Source organism: Heliangelus exortis, chromosome Z (genome assembly GCF_036169615.1).
Source record: "Heliangelus exortis chromosome Z, bHelExo1.hap1, whole genome shotgun sequence".
Classification (NCBI taxonomy): Eukaryota; Metazoa; Chordata; class Aves; order Apodiformes; family Trochilidae; genus Heliangelus; species Heliangelus exortis.
The window spans coordinates 49,326,630-49,347,970 of NC_092454.1; the positions used below are offsets into that span (position 1 = coordinate 49,326,630).

Consider the following 21,341-nt stretch of genomic DNA (forward strand, 5'->3'; position numbering starts at 1 on the left):
AATACTTGAGTGAGAGTGCAAGGGTGGTTGAAGCAACTTGTGCAAAAGAGCTGTCTGTGGTAGTCATGTATTAATCTTTGCCTACTTTAAATTAAAGCAATCACTGAAGTAAAAATTAGGTCTGGGTATTGCTAGGAACTCAAAATGTAACTCCTTGTGTTCTTTCCCTCCTATTTTATGTCGAGTAACTTAATGCAAAAACTGTCAGCTACTCTCCAGCCCCCACAGTAGAAGTTTAGTAGTGTGCTGCTGATTTGGTTGGGCCAGGAGCTGACTGGCTGTGCAAGATTTGGTTCGGATATTAAAATCAGAAGTGTAGTATGTTATTAATAGACAGGCTATTCAAATAAGGAGCTGACTTGACTTATGAAAAGATGAATCATTTACTTCTCTCCTCCCCAGCCCTCAATTGGTTCTTTCTTACTCACTGTATGTGTGGTGTTTAGTTGTAAGTAAGACAAACTCCAGGCTGTAGAGGGTGGGGGGAGAAAACTGCCTTGTTTCCACACTGAGTCGGAATGAAAGATGAGAGACCTACTGGTTCCAGTTACTAGCAACTCCTGGCTCAGTGATGTGCTTGCAGGGTAGGTAGGAGCAGCTTGCTCCTTGTTAGTGCTGCTTGAGGTGCTGTGAAATGTTTTCCCAAGCTGTCCTGTCAGTGAATGCCTCACATGCTGCTTTGAAGAAGTGTATCTGTCTTTCTGGATACTCACAGCTCCCAAGCAAATCTTGCACTGTTGTAAACAACATTTCCCATTTGTCAATCAAGTGGAAAGACATTGCCTCAATGAAGTACTGGAAAATTAATATTCTATGATACAAATGCAGACACAGTAGTTCTGCAAGAAGTGGACAGTTTTCTTGAAGTAGTAGTGCTTCCTTTAGGTAAACAGTTAAGACATGGATCCCTGGATCTTTTACAGAATACTACTGTCTGCAGTGTTAATGCAGGGTTTTTTTTTAAGTGTTACAAATTATTTTTGTGACAAATTAGTTTTCAGTGGCTAGCTTCCAGATTCTTTGAGGCCATAAGGTGACTAAAAACACTTTAAAGTTAATTATGCTGAAGACGGTGCATTGAAGACAGGTTGGAAATATACATACCTTCCATACTCCCTCCTCCATACTGAACACTCAGAATTTCATTCTAATAAAGAATTACCTTTTAATTGGATGTCTTTAGTTCTCAGGTGTTGTTAATCATCTTTGCTGAAAGATCATTGGAAGCTCTCCATCATAATTAGCTCACAGAGCTCAAATACTATGACATTACATATGTATTTGACAGTGATTCATGTACTTCCTGGCAGTCAGGTCAGTCTTGCAATTTATAAGAAGTAGAATGAAGATACTATGACTTTACTTCTCTACTCCATTTAAGTTTCGGAGTAGGCTGGTTAAAAATACAATAGTGCTCTTAGTGGGAGATGTGGTGCTCCCACCTTTAGACCAGAGACAACGTAATTTGTGGAGATAGTTGTTTATTGATTAAGCAGCACATCTCTAAGAAACGAATAATACATCGATTGGCTAGTAAATTACTATTATTGTGTCACTCCAAGTTCAAGTATTGGAGCTACAATTCTATTGCTTATTAGCAGTATTAGCATTGATACACAATTACATTACTACAAAGAAGTCTTACACTACTTAACTCCAGTTCTGTCACTGGTCTGTCTGGTACAGGTTTATTCCTTCTTATCTACCCTACCTCCCCAGTTCTTTCAGGCATGGGCCTAATGGTTAGTCCAGCAGAAGAGTACAAGGTGGTCCCTTCCTATTCTTTGGGGAGCATACATCTGCAGGTCATCTTCACCAGTGTCAGCACAAGTCCAGAAATCATGAGTCTATGGATATCACAAGCTCCTTTCCTTTCTTGTACTTCAGCTGATGATATCCCTAATTTGCCTTTTTTTTTTTTCTTCTTCTCTTGAACCCACCTTTTTTCTACCTTTTTGCCTTCTTTTCTCCTTCCAGACTCAACCCTGTCAAGCAATCCTCACACAGAATCACACCGAGTGGCTGAGGTGGGAACCCCTGGAGATGACCTAATCCAGCCTCCAGCTCAGAGCACATTTATAAAAAGTAGGTTGCTCAGAGCTATGTCCAGATGACTTTGTATTATCTCCAAGTATGGAGACACCATAACCTCTCTGCATCTGATTCCAGTGTCTGATCATTCTTATAGTAAAAAAGTGTTTTCTTACGTTTAACTGAATCTTCCTGTGCTTTGATTTGTACACATTGTGTCCTTCCCTGTCAATGGACACCACTGAGAAGAATGCCACATCTTTTTTATTGCCTTCCATCAGATATTTATACTCAATTATAAGAACCACCTCAGCCTTTTTTTTGGCTAAAATGGTCTCTCAACCTCTCCTCCTGTGTCATCTGGTCCTTTGTAGACACTGTGCATCATAGAAGAATAGAATGGTCTGGGTTGGAAGGGACCTTAAATATCATCCAGTTCCAGCCCCCCTGCATGGACACCTTCCTCTAGGTCAGGTTGCTCAAAGCTCCATCCAACCTGGCCTTGAGCACTTCCAGGGAAGGGGCATCCACAGCTTTCCTGGGCTCCTTGTTCCACCATCTCACCACTCTCACAGGGAAGAAATTTTTCCTAAAGTCTAACCTAGATCTCCTCTCTTCAAGTTTTAAACCATTGGCCCTTGTCCTCTCACTACACACATGCAAGAAATCCTACCCCAGCTTTCTTGTAGGCCCCCTTCAGATATTGGAAAGCTGCTATAAGGTCACCTCAGAGCCTCCTCTTCTCTGGGCTGAAAATTCCCAACTTCCTCAGCCTGGCTTCATGGGTGAGGTGCTCCAGCCGTCTGATAATTTTCATATCTCTCCTCTGGACATGTTCACAGAATCATAGAATCATAAACTTCTCAAGGTTGGAAGGGACCTTTAAGATCATCTAGTTCCAACCCCCCTGCCATGAGCACAGACACCTCCCACTAGATCAGATTGATCAGAGCCCAAACTTCCAGAGATGGGGATTCCACCAGCTCTCTGGCAACCTGCTCCAGTGTCTCACCACCCTCGTGGTGAAGCACTTCTTCCTAGCTTCCAGTCTAAATCTACCCTCCTCTAGTTTGAATCCATTCCCCCAGTCCTGCCACTACCTGACATCCTAAAAAGTCCCTCACCAGCTTTCTTGTTGGCCCCTTCAGATACTGGAAGGCTGCAATAAGGTCTCCTCAGAGCCTTCTCCTCTCCAGACTGAATAACCCCAGCTCTCTCAGTCTGTCTGCACAGGAGAGGTGCTCCAGCCCTCTGGTCATCCTGGTGGCCCTTCTCTGAACATGCTCTAGAACATCCATGTCCCTCCTGTAAAAGAGGCTCCAGATCTGGATGCAGTACTCCAGGTGGGGTCTCACAAGAGTAGAGTAGAGGGGGAGGATCACCTGCTGTCTGTGCTTCTTTTGATGGAGCCCTGGACCTGGTTGGCTTTCTGGGCTGCAAGCACACACTGATGGCTCATGTTAAGCTTCTGGTCCACCATCACCCCCAAGTCCTTCTCCTCAGGGCTGCCCTCAGTCCTTTCTCCTCTCAACCTGTATTCATGCATGGAATTGCCTCAGCCCATGTGCAGAACCTTGCACTTGGCCTTGTTGAACTTCAGGCCATTTGCATGATCCCACTTCTTGAGTTTGTCAGGATCCCTCTTTGCATCCCTTCTCTCCAGAGTGCTGACTTCACCACACACTTCAGTGTCATCAGCAAACTTCCTGAGGGTGCACACAATCCCACAGTCCATGTCACCAATAAGGATGTTAAATAGCAATTTTCCTAGGACTACCTCCCATCAAGTCCATGTCTCTCCTATATGGGGAGCCCAGAGCTGGACACAGTACTCCAGGTGTGTCAAAGGGTCTCATCAATGAGCAGAGTGGAAAGATCACCTCCCTTGACCAGATGGCAGTGTTCTTTATAATGCAGCCCAGGATATTTTTTGCCTTGGATGCTAGGTGGGCACATTGTTGGTTCATGTTCTACTCATGTCCACCAGGAACCCCAGGTGCTTTTCTGTCAAGCTGCTTTCCAGGCAGTTGGTCCCCAGTCAGTTCTGGTGCTGTTGGCTGCTCTCCCACAGGTAAAGGACTTTTCATGAGATTTTTGTCAACCTGTTTCTCTAGCCTGATGAGGTCCCCCTGGGTGGCAGCACATGAGTCTGGTCTATCAGCCACTCCTCCCAGTTTAATATTATAACTAAATTTGCTGTGAGTGCACTCTTCCCCATCATTGAGGTCATTAATGAAGATGTTAAACAATACTGGGCCGGGATCAGTGCCTTGTGTGCATTGCTAGTGACTGATCTGTAGATGCAGTTTGTGCTGCTGACCAGAACACTTTGGACCTTGCAGTTCAGCTGGCTTTTGTTATACCTTGGTGCATCTGTGTCTGTGCCTGTACTTTATCAGTTTGTCTACAACAATGTCATGAGGGACAGTGTCAAAACTGTTATGAAAGTTCAGATAAACTTTAATTTCTCTCCACTCACCCATCAGGCTAGTCTACTCATTGTATAAGGCTATCAGATCTAGTTAATTTTTCTCCTTGTTCTTGGCTAGTTTTTCTGGGCACACTTTTGAATCACAGTCACAAGTTTTTCCCAAGCTCAGTTTTATTCCTGTAGCCTGTGCACTAGACACGTGTTCCATGTTGCCTTCCACTGTTTTCCACTGAATTTCTGCTTGCTGTGTCCAGTGTGGTGCTCCCCAGCACAGGAAAGACATTGATAAATTGGAGTGGGTCCAGTGCTGGGCCCGTAGGATGGTTGGGATAGGGGCATATGGTATATGAGGAGGTCCTAGGAGAGCTCAGTCTGTTCATCCTTGGTGGGAAAATGGTGAGAGGGGGACCTTATGGCTGTGTACAGGTACATAAGTTGAGAGTATAGCCAAGACAGAGACACTCTACTCAGAGATGCACAGTGGGAGGACAAGAGATAATGGACACAAATTGCAAAGGTCTCAATTAGATAAAATCAGAAAAAAAAAAAAATTGTCACAGTGGTCAAACACTGGAACAGTTTTCCTGAGAGTTTGTGGAGTCTCAGTCTTTAGGCATCCTTGAAGATCTGGACAGGATAAGGTCCTGAGCTACCTGACCCAGTGGGACAGGCTTGCAGCACAAGGCTGTGGAAGTGAGGCCTCCAGAAACCTCTTCCAGCCTGAGCTGTTTTGTTATTCTGTGAATAGTTGATCTGTATTCTGAAGGCTCTGTCACACAAGCATTCTGCTGTCTGAACTATTGTATCAGCATTCATGAATACTGTTTCTGTTCTCCATTAGAGATGGTACTCAAGCTATTTATTCCTCATTTATGGAGAAGAAACTGAGAAGCACTTGCAACTGCTAAGGTAGTGCACTGATCCCTCTTGCCTCCTTTAGGTTCCTCTGACTCCATCTTTTAGACCAAGTGCTTTTATGGTGCAGTATGAATGTCCTGTGTTTTCACAGCACTTAGCCCAGTAAGCCATGATTGTGGCTTGTGATTACAAAGTTGTGCCTGGACATGGTACACACAGATTGAGGAAGAGTTGTGGGAAAGCTAGAGATCTGTGGCCAACAAGAGACACTGGCTGGTGGTTCCTTATCTCTCTTCCTTTTGGCTCTAGGAAGTTAATAACATGAGTTGTTTGTTTGTTTCTTTTTGATTGTTTGTTTACTTCTGTAAGAGAAAGACTTTTTAGTTAATTTAAAAGAGAATCTTTAAAAAAGGGCTAACTGGAAAATTATAGTGACTCATGGAAGTATAGTAGTTCCCTATCACCTGAAATATCATCCATCTCACCCAGTACTATCTATCTACATGGTTTCTGGAGAGAGGGCATCCTTTCCTAGTAGTATTTAATTGTCCCATCTTAAAATAGGTCCCAGTCCTTCCTTGGACATGCTAGACCTTATGTCAAGAAGAGTGGCAGACTGAACATTTAGTGATGTCTTGATATATTACATTTGTCTTAATTTGAGGTGACTGCAATGCACACTGCAAGGTGCTAATACTGACTTTCTAGGTGCCTGCGGAGCTCAACTCTCCTGCAAACTGAATAAAAAAATATTTTTAAGAAATCTGGCATGAGGTATTTTGATGGTAATCTCTGCTTTATCGTTTTATTTGAAGCACGGCCTGACAGTGATTCATCTTGCAGCTTGGACTGGAAATCTGAATATTATGCGAAAATTAGTTAAAGCGGGTGCTGATCAAAAGGCTGAGAATGAGGTTTGTTGATGAGAAATCTTTACCAACTCTAAACATGTTCATGTTGGAAAAAAATTAAGTTTGTTATTATAGAATTGCTTATTTTTCAGGAAGGAATGAATGTACTACACTTTGCAGCTCAGAACAACAGTGTTAAAATTGTTGATTATTTTCTCCAAGATCTTCATCTGAATGACTTGAACAAGCCTGATGGGGTACAGTATGTTTTTTTTCTGTTTATTTCTCTGATGTCATGAAGCATCTATTCTAGGCTAAATAATCTTAACTTGGAGAATTTAAATGATTTTTAATTTATTGCCAGTTACATAGACTTCTAACTAATGTAATTAGTGTTCTTAAACTTCTAATTACTGATTTGGGTACTGAGAAATTAGTAAAACAAACAGCTAGACACAAACTTAGGAAAACATCTTTCCTCCCTCTTTGTCTGTCCCAGCTAACTTGCAGACACCCATCCCCTCCTGCTTCCCTTGCTTTTGCTGCACATGACACTCAGTTGCATTGGTGAGGCAATGGGAGACAGAGGATGTTGGGGTCAGTTCACAGTGGTTCCATTTGTTTGTTTGTTTTTTCTGTTTGTTTTTTACTCTTTTTAACTCTGCACCAGCAAGGGTTCTTCCATAGGCTGCAGTTAGCCCTCAGGTGTATCTCCTCTAGTGTCTCCTCCCTTGAGTCCTTTCATGTCTCTTCCTTGGGCATCCTCCCCATAGCAGTGACCACCCTTTCTTAAATATGTTTTCACAGAGTTACCAAGTACTCTGATGAGTTGAGTGCTGACATGAGCTGGGTCAGTCTTGTCTGTTGTGGAGCCAGCTATGATGATATAGAGCAGTCTCTTACCTCTTCCCATACAGTTTACCCCTGAAACCTCTTCCCTTACAAAACCCTGACAGTTACAGATAACAAGGCATGTTTCACCCGTGTAGAACATAAAAAGTATGTGCAGTCATCCTATAGAAGTGCACCAGCTCTTCAACATTGCCAGGACTATGTCTTCATCAGGTTTGCTGTGTTTTCTGTTTTTCATTCCCACAATGCTGGGATCTTGCTTTGAAGGCTTACATATCTAAGTAGAGTATTTTGTCATTACATGTGGAAAATTTATTTTTGTAGGATCTGTCACCGAAAGATCAAAGCTCTCCTATCACTCTTTTCAAGTCTTGAATTATATTTACCCAACAGCAAAATTCTGAATTCTTTCTATGCTTGGCAAAGCTGTCAAAACAGAGTTAATTTAACAAAACAAATCTTTGTGGTTTAAGCCTTTGGAAAGGGAAGTTGAAGAAGAATCCTATTTATATTGGGGTTATTTAAGAATATCAAAAAATTCATATCTACTTTTTTGTTAATCTTCTTAGTCATATGATATATTTTAAATTTTTTTTTTTTCAGAATGCACATATCACATGCATGCCATATATCTAGTAACAGGAAGCAAAGTACTTATGCTTTGGGTAACACTGTGTTTCTTTCTGTAATTGTGTTCTAGAATGGTAAAAAACCATTCCTTCTGGCATCAGAAAAAGGACATGTTGACATGGTAAACAGTTTGATCACTATGAAGCTCTTTACATCAGAAGAAGATAAGGTAAAGGTTTCTTTGACACCAAAGTACAACTGAAAAGATAATCGTGAAAGATTACTTTGTTTCGGTGTAGTTACTGCGTAGCCAAGCGTTAGGAATAAACTGTGCCTATGTGGTGGTGCTGGCTTTGGTATATCTTGGATCAACAAATAAAGAAGGACGGGGATTTTTCAATAATTAAGGGACCAACTTAACAAACCGACTGGAACTTCTGGTCTTATTGCCAGAAGACTTTTCAATATGTATTCATAATTATTAATTAAAGGCTGTGCCTGTGTGTTACTGCTAAGTCCCACATGGCTTATTTTTTAGAGTTGCTTAATACTTCAGGATGCAATTAAACACTCATGGGGATTTTTCAGAAGTGCCTAAACACTTGAATCTTATTGTTTGTTTTTGATACTGCATTTTAAGATGTCTAAAAAGCTTAAAAATCTGCCCCTAAGTTTCCTTACTACCTACTTGACTTTTGTGAAATGAGCATGTCGTTGTTTCTCTGCACCCAAGGCATTGCAAGGATACAAGGATAAATACATTAAAAATTATAATGGGAAGATGCTGTATTTATAGCACCGTGTAACCAAGTTATACCTTAACAAAAAGTTATACCTTTTTTTTTTTTTTTTTTGGTGGTGGTTCCTTTTTTTATTTATTTTTTTAATTTTATTTTATTCTGGTGGTACTTTCAAGAAGCTGCAGTGCAACATGGAGCTCTGGTGTGCTAAGCAGTTCATCAGTAGCAGTTAAATGAGTGTTTTTTCAGACACCTAGCAGGCTGCATGTGTAAAGTAGCAATGATGTGAGGTGAATGCTGTGATCCTAAAGAGTAAGTAGGTTGAGAAAACAGGACAGCAACTCATCTCAGGGGTCACTGAAGGCAATCACACTATTACAATCAATTAACAAACATACGTTTTCCTAAGATGTATATGGATTTTCTGCCTGTCTACCTCTAGAGTGTTGTGACTGAGTAGCTCTTCTGGACCCTCATTTCCCTGAGGGTTAGGAATCTTCTCCTCATGTTCAGCTTCAGTTTTTTCTAGTCAGCTTAATACTTGTACTTTTCTTTGTGTGTTTTTTAGCTCAAAAGCTGCTGTTTCTCCTGATAATCTAGTTTGCTCTTTGTTTGTATTTGCTTGCTGGTGTGTGATTTTTTTCTTACTTTACTGGGTAGTGAAGAATCGTATGGATGGTGAAAAGGACTGAAGATACATTGGCATCAAAGCCACTACAAGATTATGTTTTGGTGCATTATCTTTAAATTAGTGCCTTTGGGAGCTTGATGTCTGCTTCCTTGTAGGAACCGGTACCCAAAGTTTTCTTCTGATTCATTCTTTGGGAACAAATCTTTCATTCTTTTTAAGTCTTTCTCCATGGTATTACCTAGTAGTTTTCAGAATACAAGACAAGCAACTAGACCAAAGTCATGTCTGCATGTGTAGGAAAAGGTGCCTTCTGGATTAGTCTTGGAACATGCTGTATTGATCTGCTTCCTTCTGCTTGTATGTAAAAGAGAGATGGAAAAAACGAAGGCTTTGTGTTTAAGTGCTTGTTGGCTTTACGTAATATTTTTACTTTATTCTGGGTTTTTAAATACCTTGTTTGATGTTTTAATTTCAAGGAGGGAAACACAGCATTGCATCTTGCAGCCAAAAATGGCCACAGTGAAGTTGTAGAAATTCTGCTCGAACAGTGGGAAGAAATAAATTACTTCAATCAGGTAAGAACAAAGAGATTACTAAAGGAGACAAAGTTCAAAAGAATAAATGCTGCACTGACTAGACTTCATTAGCTCTGATGCTTTTTTGTTTGCATCTGTTTCATTGTTCCTCCTCCAATAAACTCAGCAAATTGTCTCTTTCAATGTCTCCTTCACTGTCCTCTCTGTTTCTCACACCATAGTCTCCACTCCATCCTGCAAGCCCTCACTACTGGTAGAAGGAAATGTCAGAACCTAACATCCACTTTTCTTCCTGTTCTGCAGCATTCCAGGCCACAGGATCCCATTCCTTTTACTCTTTCTGATCAAGCTGTTCCCTGAGCCAGTTCAGTGTGTGTATCCAGCATATACCATCACAGGCACCTTAGCAAGACGTCTCAGATTTTTACTTTGTTCATCTGATCTCAGTTGGCTGCAGTCACTGCCAACACACTTTTTCTTTCCTAGTTTAGTGGTGATGAGTTCAGCAACCATATGGATAAATTGCATTTTATCTGTAAAGGTTGTATCCCTGAGCTCATGCACTCATGGGCTGAATTTTAAGACTTAAAATAGGCATGGCAGAGTGAAATGCACACTGTAGTGTACTTCACACACAACTGAAGTAATCAGCTCAGTGTTTCTGCTTTGCCAAGTGGCTTTTTGTCTTCTGCTTCTTCGTTAGGGCAGCTGGAACAAGCTGGGCAAGTGAATTCACTTTCCCATGGGCCACTGTGCTCATTGCAAAAGCCTATTATGTGGTTCAGTTTGTTCTGTTGGCCTGGTCTTACCTAAGGCCCTCCTCTTCCTTAACCAGCAACAGAATTATGGATCAAGGTGTTCTCTCTTATCTAACTTTCCAGCTATGCAAGCTTTGAGGCACTCAAGTATCACTGGAATGTGAAGTCCTTGTGTTTCCAAGCCTTACCTAACAGTGTTGTTAGGTACATAACTTGTACTGCGTGTGCCCCTTCCTTGCCATGGCTAACTGTGCAACCTTCTTGTCCAGACAGAGATATTCTAGTCTGTGGATAAACAGGTCTGTCTTTTCCCAGCATAACCAAAGCACTAAGATATATTAAATTTACTGGAATAGTGGTGGCAGATGTTCAAGCAAGGAAAAATCAGGGTTTGTTGACACTTCTCTGAATGCTGAACCACTAGAGGAACTTTCATCAAACCTATGTGTATTTCAGTTGAGAAGCTGGGAATAGGTCATGTTGTCCTGTTGCAGCCAAAGTAAATCATTTTAGAGACTTGTGAATAGGTGGAGACTTCTGGGGGCTGAGAAAATTTGAAATTATTATGCAGCAGGAGTGTTTCTGCTAAAAGTGCTCCTTATAACTAGCACTGGAGTTGGGAATTTGTCAGAAATCTATGGCATTGTACTGACAGAAATTGGCAGGTATGGTGGTACGTGCTAGCATGTTAGCTGTGTTTCCTGACATTGAATGGCAGCAATTGCTACCCACCATCTTTGTTTCTGTGCCTGTTGCTAGTAATAATTGAAAAGAGTGTGATTAATGTTTATGAAATGGTTATCTCTATCGTAAACCTTTCCACACCTCTGATGACAGAAATGTCATGTGTCACTTAAGTGTTGGTGAATTGCCATTTCATTTAAGTTTAATTTAGGACCATTCATGTTGTATTCTCCTGAAACCATCTTCTTTTTCTCATTGAGCTGGCAAAGTCTGATTGAGCTAACCTGTTTTGTGTCACAGTCTTAACAATCATGCAGCTTAAATTGGAGCAGAGATTTTCTTTCTGTTGATCTAGAATGGGGAAACTCCGTTTTATTTGTCAGTTGAAGGAGGTCATGAAAAATGTGCTGAACTGTTACTGGAAGCAGGGAGTGACATCAACGTTTTAACTCAAGTATGTATACAGTATCCCTCCAGCACACAGGTACTGGGACATCTTCTCTATGGAAGAGACCTTATGTCCTCATTTCTGTGTGTACTAACATATATTTGCTCTGCTTAATTTTATGAAATTATAAAAAAAAAAAAAGTGTGAATGTGGAGAGTGCTAACAGAGTAGAACTGATGTGGAAGAAATATAGTGTAGATTTACTTTGAGAAGTTCTGTGGTGGAGATTTTTACTTAACGTATGTGCAATAGTAAAACATATGGCTAATAAATTCTCCTTTTTGGTAGTGTCTATACCTGATCTGATGACAAACCTGTTCTCCACATCTGGTTCCTGGACTCCAAACCAGCTCACGTCTGTTGAATGGCTTTAGCTCACCTGCTACAAGAAGTTTATAATTCCAGTAGACTGAGATCTTGTTTGTTGTAGCAGAATTACCAAGTGAAAATATTCTGGTCATTTATTTTTCAGCGTTTGTTACTGTGACTATACTTGCTTATTAAAGGTCAAACTGAACTAATAAACTAGGATACATGTTGGCATTGTCATTGTCGTTTTCCACGGCACAGGATAGCTGACAATGCTGATTTATCTTTTTCTTATGGGAGATTGAAAAGCAGTACAGAATACTGGTGGTTTTAGCATGTTGTGATGTAGTAAAAAAGGAAAGTTCCTTCATTATTTACAAAAGCACATCTGCTAACTGCTGATCCGCTTGATTTTATATAATTAATATTATATAAATTTTTTATATATATATAAGGAGTTTTATATATATATAAGGGAGCTTTTTAGGGGAGAGGGGGTAATAACACAAATATAAATAATATAAATATTATTCTCTTTATTACTGTTTTTTCAGCAATGAAAATGAAAGTTTTTGCTGTCTATACTGTTCCTTTCAGAACAATAACAGTGCTTTGCAGATTGCAATTCAGAATGGACATCTATCTTTGGTTACTTTTCTTATTGATAAGAATATTGACCTGGTTCCTAAACCCAAGGTGAGCATATATTAGTACAACTTTACTGCTGTTTTTCAGCATGTCCTGCTTTCTATGGGCTTTCTTGGGAATTTAGACAGCTGAATGAGGCTGACTAGTTCCTTTGACTTTTTTTACTGTACAGTTTATTATATGGCTTATGGATATTGGATAGCAAAATACACGGGCCAAAAAAGACAAGGTCCTGTCACACATAGCCAGTGAGAGCCTGGGCAGACTGGGCAGTGCAGTCTAGAGCTAGCCAGGCTAAGGCAGGCATCAGTTGTTAGGAGAGGATGAGCAAAATACCATGGCTGAACATGGCAGCAGTGATAGGGGGCTCTGTGTGGGCCACAGGCAAGGAATTTGCACTTGTAACTGATTTTAAATAGAGGTAAATGAACACTTCAGTGCTTTAACCCTCTGCATCCAAAGCCTATACCTTCAAGATCTGAATGCCACCGTTCTTAAGGGTTAAAAAAGAAAGAAGTGTTCCTAATATTAATATCTTGTCTCAACTTAGATATTGCAGTTCTTGTTACATCTGAGATTTTCTGTGAATTGGAAATTATTTTCCTCTTCTACAGGAGAGGATGAAAATAGAATCTGGGCTTTGTGAGTCATCTGCCATGATCACTGGTCTGTTGCATAATGTTATCAAGGAAGAACAATTTATGATGTGCTTGAAATTATTTATTTTAAAGATCAGGCAGTTTGTGCAGATTGTTCTCATCAGCTTTCTGTAGCAGAAGCAACTCAAAAAATTAAAAATTATAGTTTGGAAACGTTTCCAGTGCAGCATTGTGTAAGAGCTTGCTTTATTTTTCTGTAGCCCTGAAGAAGTGGCTGTGGTTTATAAAGACACTAATGAAATGGTGTCTGGCACCCATGAATGGCACTGATATGGAATTGCTTTTTATCTGTATTCAACAAGAAACTGATGAGTCACAGGTTCAATATGCAAAGCAATCTTGCCAATCTAATTGTTGGATTGTGACTGATGTTGGACCTGTGCTTTGGTTATTTTAATGAATAATTCAACACCCCCTCTCCCCCTTTGTTACTCTCTAGCTATAATTTTCTTATTTATAAATATGACAGCAAGTCAGCTTAGCATAAAGAACATTTACAGCAGCAATATGTGATGAGTTTATTCCTGGAAAATAGATTTTGAAAGCTATATTTTGTCTCAAACCTGTCCAACTAAGGGCAAATCCAGTTTTCTGAGGGACCAGAGATATTAACCTAAGATAGATATTTTTAGGCAAGGGTAGCAGCACATCTCAGATCTGAGCACATAAAAGGAGCACCTTGTTGCATTCCTGAGTGGCTGCACACTGTTACACAGCAGTGCACTCAACATATCCATGTTTCTTAGCTGTATTTGTTGACCTGCTGCTGTAGGTGTTGTAGGAGCAGGCTGCCATCTCTGGCATAACTCCATACCTCAAAGTGTGTTTTCTGCAGTCTCAAATCATCACTGGAGCATATCACCCTTGCAAGGGCCAGATTTTAACAGGAACCTCTTTGTTGTTTGAATGAAGTTCTAACAAACGTACCGAAGTATAATAGTTAATTATTTTCCTCCACAGCAGAAGAGCTCCCCTCTCCACTTAGCAGTCATCAATAATCATCTACCAGTGGTAAAAAGCCTCTTGGATGCCAGTCATGATATCAACTCCTTAAATCATGTAAGAAAAACTGGGAATTAACATAACTTTACTGGTAAAGAGGAGATTATGTGGGTTTTGCTTGAAATATTTTTTCTTTTCCTTAAGAGCTCAAGGGTACGAAAAAATAGGAAGTTCTCTCCTTTTTGCATGTATGCTTATTTATCAGTCACTGGTACATGCTGTGATGGTATTGTTTGTGGAAGATGAGGATATACAAAATGCTATACACTCAGAAAATATTTAAAATAATGTATTGTTTGAGTGTTACAATTCATGACAGAAAAGTCTCAATGATATTACCTCAGAGGGAAGCCCCAGTTGGCTGGGATGGAATTAATTTTTTTCATAGCAACACACAGAGTGCTGTGTTTTAGATTTGAGAGCAAAACAGTTCTGGTAAAGGACCAGTGTTCATGCTGTTGCTGAACAGTTGTTTGCGTAGCACCAAGGCCTTCTCTCTTTCACACTCTGTTCCCTCCAGTGAATAGACAGCAGGTGCATAGGGGCTGTGAGGGACACAACCAGGCAGATGAACAGAGCAGACCAAAGTGAACATCCATGCTGTGTGACATCCCACAGAATGACATAACCACAGTCATCACTTTGTGGTGCAATTGGCCAACGTGTTCAGCTGTTGACTGACAGGTTGGTGGTTCAAGCCCACCTAGGGATGCCAGAATCTGTTTTTCCCCATCTTTACCAGGACTGTTTGGCTTTTGCTTGGTGCTGGTGGCCTGTGGTACTGGATACCCTCCTCTATGGAAGGCCACGTGTTGATGAACCTGATGCTGACGTGTTTACTTTTGTGCTGGTTTGCTTGATCCCTTTTTTGCTGTAGAAAATGATGACCATTTTCATCTTGCGCTGTGATGTGTATCAGTTTGTTTTGCTTTGCCTGGCAGAGTTATGATAAAAGCCTTGGCCCTGAGCCTCATATGGGGTTTTTGGCCATTACACTGCTACTATTTGGGTACCAAGAGAACCACTTCATGAAGAAAATCAGCAATTACACTGTTTCCCTTTTCACCCTGGAAAGATGCTTTGTGGAGAGAAGGGTGAATGCCACCTATCCTTTTTTGTCCTCCAAGATAGGTCTTTCCTGCCTCTCAGTTCCTTGAACATCCTTGTGTAAGCAGACTGTTGATACTAGCATGAGTTGTGAGCCCGACTTTGGTTACTGTTCATAAGATTAAAACAATTAATTGGGGATGCCACAGAGGGTGTGTGCCCAGAGGCACAATAATTTTGTAAATTTCTTGAACACATCTTTCAGAAATGTTTTATCGTGTGTCTATCATATCTGAAGTTATATGCAATAGCTGCATGCATATCTCTAAGCTACTGCAGAAAAGAAAGTCTGATGTATTGTTGCAGGAGATTTCTGAGGTGATGTGATCTTAGTGGGAATTCCCAAGAGAACTGATGAAGATCTGGTAGCATGGAACCCTGAGGCTGGTGATTCTTGGGTCTCTAAAATTTTGGTGTTTGATGCTGCAACCTTTAGTTTATGATCTAAAGGCCAGAACATTTCCCTAAACGGACCTATAGAATATGGACTTGCAACATCAGAGAAGCATAGGCACAACAAACTAAGAAAGGTTCTGTGTCATGTGAAACATAGTAAGGGACATGTCCGGATATACAGGGTTTGCACAAATAACAGTATATCTTATTTGCTGCTGCATTGCACCCATAGACATCTGCATTTTCTTATTCTAATGTTCTTTAGAAGGATAAATAAATAGTTTTTATTTGGGTACATACAGCTGTGTAGAGACTACACAACCCTCATTTCAGACCCCCAAATTAGACTTGAAACTGAATGTCTTTTTAGCAGTACTTTTGTTAATGGTTTTATTTTGTCTAATGTGTTTATTCCCTCTACTCCAGTCCTTTTTTGTTTGTGTGTGGTTTAAAGCTCGTTGAACCCATTAAGGAGCAGGTAGACTTCTACCTTCTGCTCCTTATCATTGTTTCATTGTTTCGTGTCAGGGTTGGCTAACAAACCCTGTTGTGGATTGCAGCACAATATACTGTTGAAAATTATGTCCAGTTGTCATTGCATGAATTTTAGCAGGAAAAAGGTTGAGAGCATGGTATGGGATGGGGTTGGCAGTTGCATGAAGCACTCTTTCCAAAACACCTTGTTTTGTGAGGGAGGAGGGAAAGGGCTCATTAAGTAACATTAGAGGGACATGACAGCAAGTTTTCTGTGAGCCAGCTGGAACTCCTGCCTGGTTTTCCTGCAGAGATCCCAGATGCTCTCTTGTTTGTCTGAAACAAAAGTGCCACGTAGGTCACTCAAAAGTTAAATGCTTTCATTCTGTTCAGGGTTTTCTAGCCAAGGCTGTCTGCTGTGAATCTTCTTCAGATTCAGATTGTGAGCACTCTGCTTTTAAGGGAGAGTTCAACTTATTATATTTATTTGGTGTAATTAATTCCAGAGGCAGGAAACCCCTCTACATCTGGCAGCTGATCTTGGCAATGTGGAGCTGGTGGAAGTGCTGCTGAAGGCAGGCTGCAATCTCAAGACCATGGATAAGGTAGATTGCACTCCTCACCCATGCAAGGATTATGTAATTTACTTTCTTTTCTTATAACCTTCTTCAGAGAGATGCAGGAAGTCTTTGTTTCTGGTCTTCTTTACTATGTAAAGCTGCTAGTTACTACAAAGGAAGTCTCCTTTTCAAGATGGCTTGCCTGCAGAGATCTGAAATGCTTTTAAAGAAACATTATTTTTGAGTTCAGATGTGATGAAAGCCAGTGGGGTGAAAAATATAAAACTGAGTGTGGGTGACATGGTTGGTGTGTTTTGAAAGGCTGAGGTAAGATGCTGCATTGCAGTTAAGGCTCTCCATTTGGAATCATGCCTACACAGCCAGAAAGATTTAGTTTTCCTTTAGGCTAACCTAGAATGAAGTCTTGTCCACTTCACACAGCACCTTAACTGCTGGAAAAATGTGCCTATTTGTATTCCAAGAGCAAACACAGAAAATTACTTACTATTGCCTATTTTGACCTTAAGAATGTCTAAGCCTTTGGGCTTGATAGTGCCTTGGTATTATTATAGCAGTGTTGATAGAGTTCAGTGTGTGTTATGAGAATACAGTTCTGACCCAGCACTAGTTCTGTCACCTTTCTTCATTGGCTTTATTTCTTGAAGTAACCTTTCCCTTGTCTGCTGGCTGATGTCTGAGCCCATGCCACTGCTGGAAACATGTGCAAGTACAACCCTCTTTGAACTGAATTGGTGCTGAGATGCTAAAAATTCCTGTCCCTCCTTACTGAAGAGTAGGAAGGAAAAAGGGAAACCTGCCTTGAATGTACAGTTTTCCTCGCCTCCATCCCAGGCCAGCAGGAGCCATGAGCTTGTAATGTATCTGCACGAGTTGCAAGCTGTTACAGCTCAGGAAAACTCTGTCAGAAGCATTTTCTTCATCTGCAGATATAATTTTGGTTGGTTGTGACTTATGGTGCAGCCACTGTGTACAAGTGCCACGCTATGTGTGCATGCAAGGTGCCAGTGGTATCTGCACTAGCACAGGTGGCCAGAGGCACCTCCACCCCCCACCTCCCTGTAAAATGCAGAGCAGCTTTCCAGAGGTGGGATCCAGGAGCTCCTGTGGTCTCTAAACTCTCTGCATATAAAGTATATCTGTGTTGTAAAGGTTTTATGAAATGTAAATTCCTTAGCTTCAAATGCGATACTTTTCTAAAAACTGGCTAATTATAATGATTCTGAGCAGAGATGGGAGCTAAAACTCAAAATGTATATATTAAGGAATGTTATAATAGCTGGAGAGTTGAAATGCCTTGTAATTACTGTACTTTCTAATTAAGAAGTTGTCTTCTTTTAGCTGTAATTTTCCAGAATGTCTAGCGCTTGTGTGGAGAATATCCTGAGTATTTAAATGTGAGCCAATTTAAATCAGTGCAAATCTGCTGAAAATTGCAGAGGGAACCCTTTGGAGCTACTGAGATGCCTCTATATCAAATCGCTGATAATGTTGTCAATTATTAATTGAGTAAATTTCTTAGGAAAAAATCACATTTGGGGAAAAAAAAAAATCACATAAAAGAGAACAAAAGGAACATGGTGAATAAAAGTAGGGCTCATGTAACTCTGAAACAGTAAGAACTGGACAAAACCAGATTCCAGTTAGAGAGAAGCACATCCCAAATAGTCAGCAGCCCAGGCTTGAGACAGACCTGCAAGACATCTGCAATAGACAAATGGGATGGAAAGAAGTACTTCCCAGAACTTATATTGGTTATAGCTTAGAGCTGGGTAAAAAAAACACTGAGTAATTGGTATTAATATACCATTAATATATTAAAGATCTATTATCATACTAAAATACCCACTTGTAGGCTAGGGGGACCCTCACAAACAAAAGGCCACCTATTCTTTGTGGATGCATGGTGAAATTTTTGAGCACTGCCACTGTAAATGAAAGTGGGAAACCAGTTTAACCAGTCATGTGTGCGAATGATAGAATGTTGGAAAGTTCTTTCTCACATTTTTAGGTATAAAAGTAGCACTTGTGTTTTGGGAAGGTGAACTAACTTTGTGTACTACCATCCTGCTCCCTCTTCTGCATATTACTGGATATGAAAGCAAATATCTTGCCTTTGTGGATCAGCTTACTGCATACCAGATGACGGGCCCTTGATTTTAGGACAACAATAGCAGATGGGTTCAGGTAGACTGAGCAGTCCTCTGCGTCTGGGATTAAAACAGTGGCTTTTAATTCCTTTGACTGCCTGTACTGCCCACCAGACATCACCTTCAGTTGTCATGAGAAAGTAATTCCTGCACCCTCTTTTCACCCTCTCAGCCTGTGTCTCTTACTATCCAAAAGTAAGGTTTGCCCTGAAAGTTGGAGATTTCCAACCCTGCCAGCCTGTCCATCTGAAATTTCAATTTAAACATAGCAGGGGAATGAGAGCACAAGCTAATATGAAGTATGCAGCAGACTGAGTTTCCGAAGGCAGCTGTACCTCACCAGAAATTCTATATTTCCATGCAGGGAAAATGGGCCTCCTCTGAGCTGAGAGGACATGGCTCATGCACAGAATAGAACTTCAGTTGTAGCTACCCTGAATCTCTAGAATTGTAGTAGATATGTTGTCTTGAAAAAAAGAGGAAGACTGGGACTCCAAAGGAAGCTCCTGTATTTCTTCTATGATATAAGCATCCTCATATACCTGAGATAATGTCCTGTTTCACTGTCTCTACTTCTAGCATGGGAAAACTGCACTAGCTGTGGCATCAAGGAGCAGTCATGCCCTCATTGTAGATATGATCATTAAAGCAGAGAGGTACTATGCCATGAAACAGGTAAGAGACATCTTTCATTACAGTGGGAACAACTAGGAGGAAAAAGCTGATTCTGATCTTAAAGTGGCTTTTGCCTGAGGTAATGTTTTATCCCATTTCAAGAGTGGTCTTGGTAAACAGAGGTTAGAACTGGGAAAGGGAAAGCATCCATGTTTTACCCCTGACTAGCTGTAAAATTGTAGACAGATCTTAATGTTTTCCTGCATTATGCAGGAGATGAAAAGGTGGAGAGAGATCCTGACTGAAATTCAAACTGTTCCATCAGCATCAGGGCTGGGATGACCTGAATCCATGTTCATTCCCGTGTCCTTCACTACAGAAAAACGTGTGGCTGAAAATGGAGGTGTCTGCCACTCCTTTGCTAGTAAGGGCTCAGCTGCTTTGGCAGGAGCTCCCTCATCTGTTTTATGTGTGTTACCTATAAAACACAGTCAACAAAATGGGAAGGAACCAGGCAACAAGTGTGAAGCACGTGACTTAGACTGACTTTTGATTCTCTAAACTTCTAACCTTCTTTCCCTAGTTGGTGTTTAAATGTGGGCTGCTTTGTGATTGCCATCCCTAAAGGGCTGAGAGTCAAATGTATTAAAGTGTAGATGACAATTATTGTCACCTGCATTGACTATCCCATATCACCTATGAATCTGTAAATGCTCTGTAGGTAGTAAGTGTCTGAACAAGAAAAGCTAAGCTTTGTATCTCCTAAATCAAAAGAGAATTTGGAGCTGGGCTGCTGGTGAGGCCCATTCTAGAGACATGCCTTGAAATTCAGACCCAGCCCAAATGGATCTTGAAAATTCAGGATGCCAAATGGGTCTTGAAAATTCAGGATGTCTTGTGTCACAGGGTCTTAACTGGAACTGTGCAGAATTCTGAGAGTATGACACCTGTAATGAGCCCCGAAGAACCTTCTAAACATAGACACTTGATAAAAGGGAGGTGGTAAGGGGCCATTTAGGGCATACCAATTCTCCACAAATAGTCTGGTATTGGCTTGCTTAGTGTTTCTTTTTTTGAGCCATGTGGACTCCCCGAGAACTGATTTTGCTGGGTTTTAAAATAATACAGTTTAAAATCCCTGGGCTCTCTCAAATACAGTTTGTTTACAGACTGATCCCTAGTGACGCAGCAAAAAACATCTCTCATAGCATCCAGCATACAGCATGCATGAAAGAAGATGCTAATAAAATTTTTGTAGATCAAGTAATTCAGTGAGCACCAGAGCTAGCAAAACAGGGCAGAAGGACTGGTGAAAGGAGTTCACTTGACTGTCAGCTCTTGTGCTGTCTTTGCTGAGCTGCCACACAAATGTAATTTTCATTCCTGTTTCCTGCAAAGGAATGCTTCCTCTGCCAGGTTACCCAAGTGTTTTCTGCATGGTATAAGCACACTGATCCTGCCCCAGTGCAGGCACACAGATTATCTGGTCTTTGCCATCCCTCTCTGGCCCTGTGTGCTCAAATCCATGACACTTCATGTTGAAGGGCATTGTGCTAGTAATTCACAGATCTAGATTAATTATCATGAAAAACATCTCCACAGCCTCCTTGTGCTATATATTTGATTTGTGTCAGCTCAGCAGGAGCTGACAGGTATGTTGTTGTTTCTTTCACCTTGGGGAATTAGAAGTGAACTCATCTGTTGCCAGAGGAGCCATGACGAGTCTGACAGCAGTGAGCCCATACTGCTTCTAACCTCTTGGCTTTGTTTACTGAATTGCCTGAGAAGAAAAGATTTTTAAGCAGCTGTTTTTTCTGCAAGAGCTACACAGATACTGGGAACTAAAAATTATCCCATCACCTGAAGCTGAGAGCACAGCCTTTGGGTGCTGCTTAGATCTTACAGTTGTGGGATAAAATACGATGTTCTGGTGGTGTTTCCATATAAGAAACTACAGTGTTTTGAACTGTAAGAACTTACTGTTAGATTGTACTGACCTATCACCTGTGACAA

The 21,341-nt window shown here is 40.8% G+C and overlaps 1 protein-coding gene across 6 annotated transcripts in view; it reads left to right on the forward strand.

The window, feature by feature from the left end:
* The window catches only part of ANKDD1B (ankyrin repeat and death domain containing 1B), a 31,723-nt gene that overhangs the window by 6,946 nt on the left and 3,436 nt on the right, over positions 1–21,341 (forward strand). For 2 of the 6 annotated variants that reach the window (XM_071730023.1, XM_071730029.1), the window contains 9 exons: positions 6,136–6,234; positions 6,324–6,428; positions 7,724–7,822; positions 9,441–9,539; positions 11,298–11,396; positions 12,297–12,395; positions 13,967–14,065; positions 16,492–16,590; positions 19,293–19,388. In XM_071730023.1, the coding sequence (XP_071586124.1) occupies positions 6,136–6,234; positions 6,324–6,428; positions 7,724–7,822; positions 9,441–9,539; positions 11,298–11,396; positions 12,297–12,395; positions 13,967–14,065; positions 16,492–16,590; positions 19,293–19,388 (894 nt within the window). The remainder of the gene's footprint in view (positions 1–6,135; positions 6,235–6,323; positions 6,429–7,723; positions 7,823–9,440; positions 9,540–11,297; positions 11,397–12,296; positions 12,396–13,966; positions 14,066–16,491; positions 16,591–19,292; positions 19,389–21,341) is intronic. The other 4 variants (XM_071730024.1, XM_071730026.1, XM_071730025.1 and 1 more) reach the window with 4 other exon arrangements.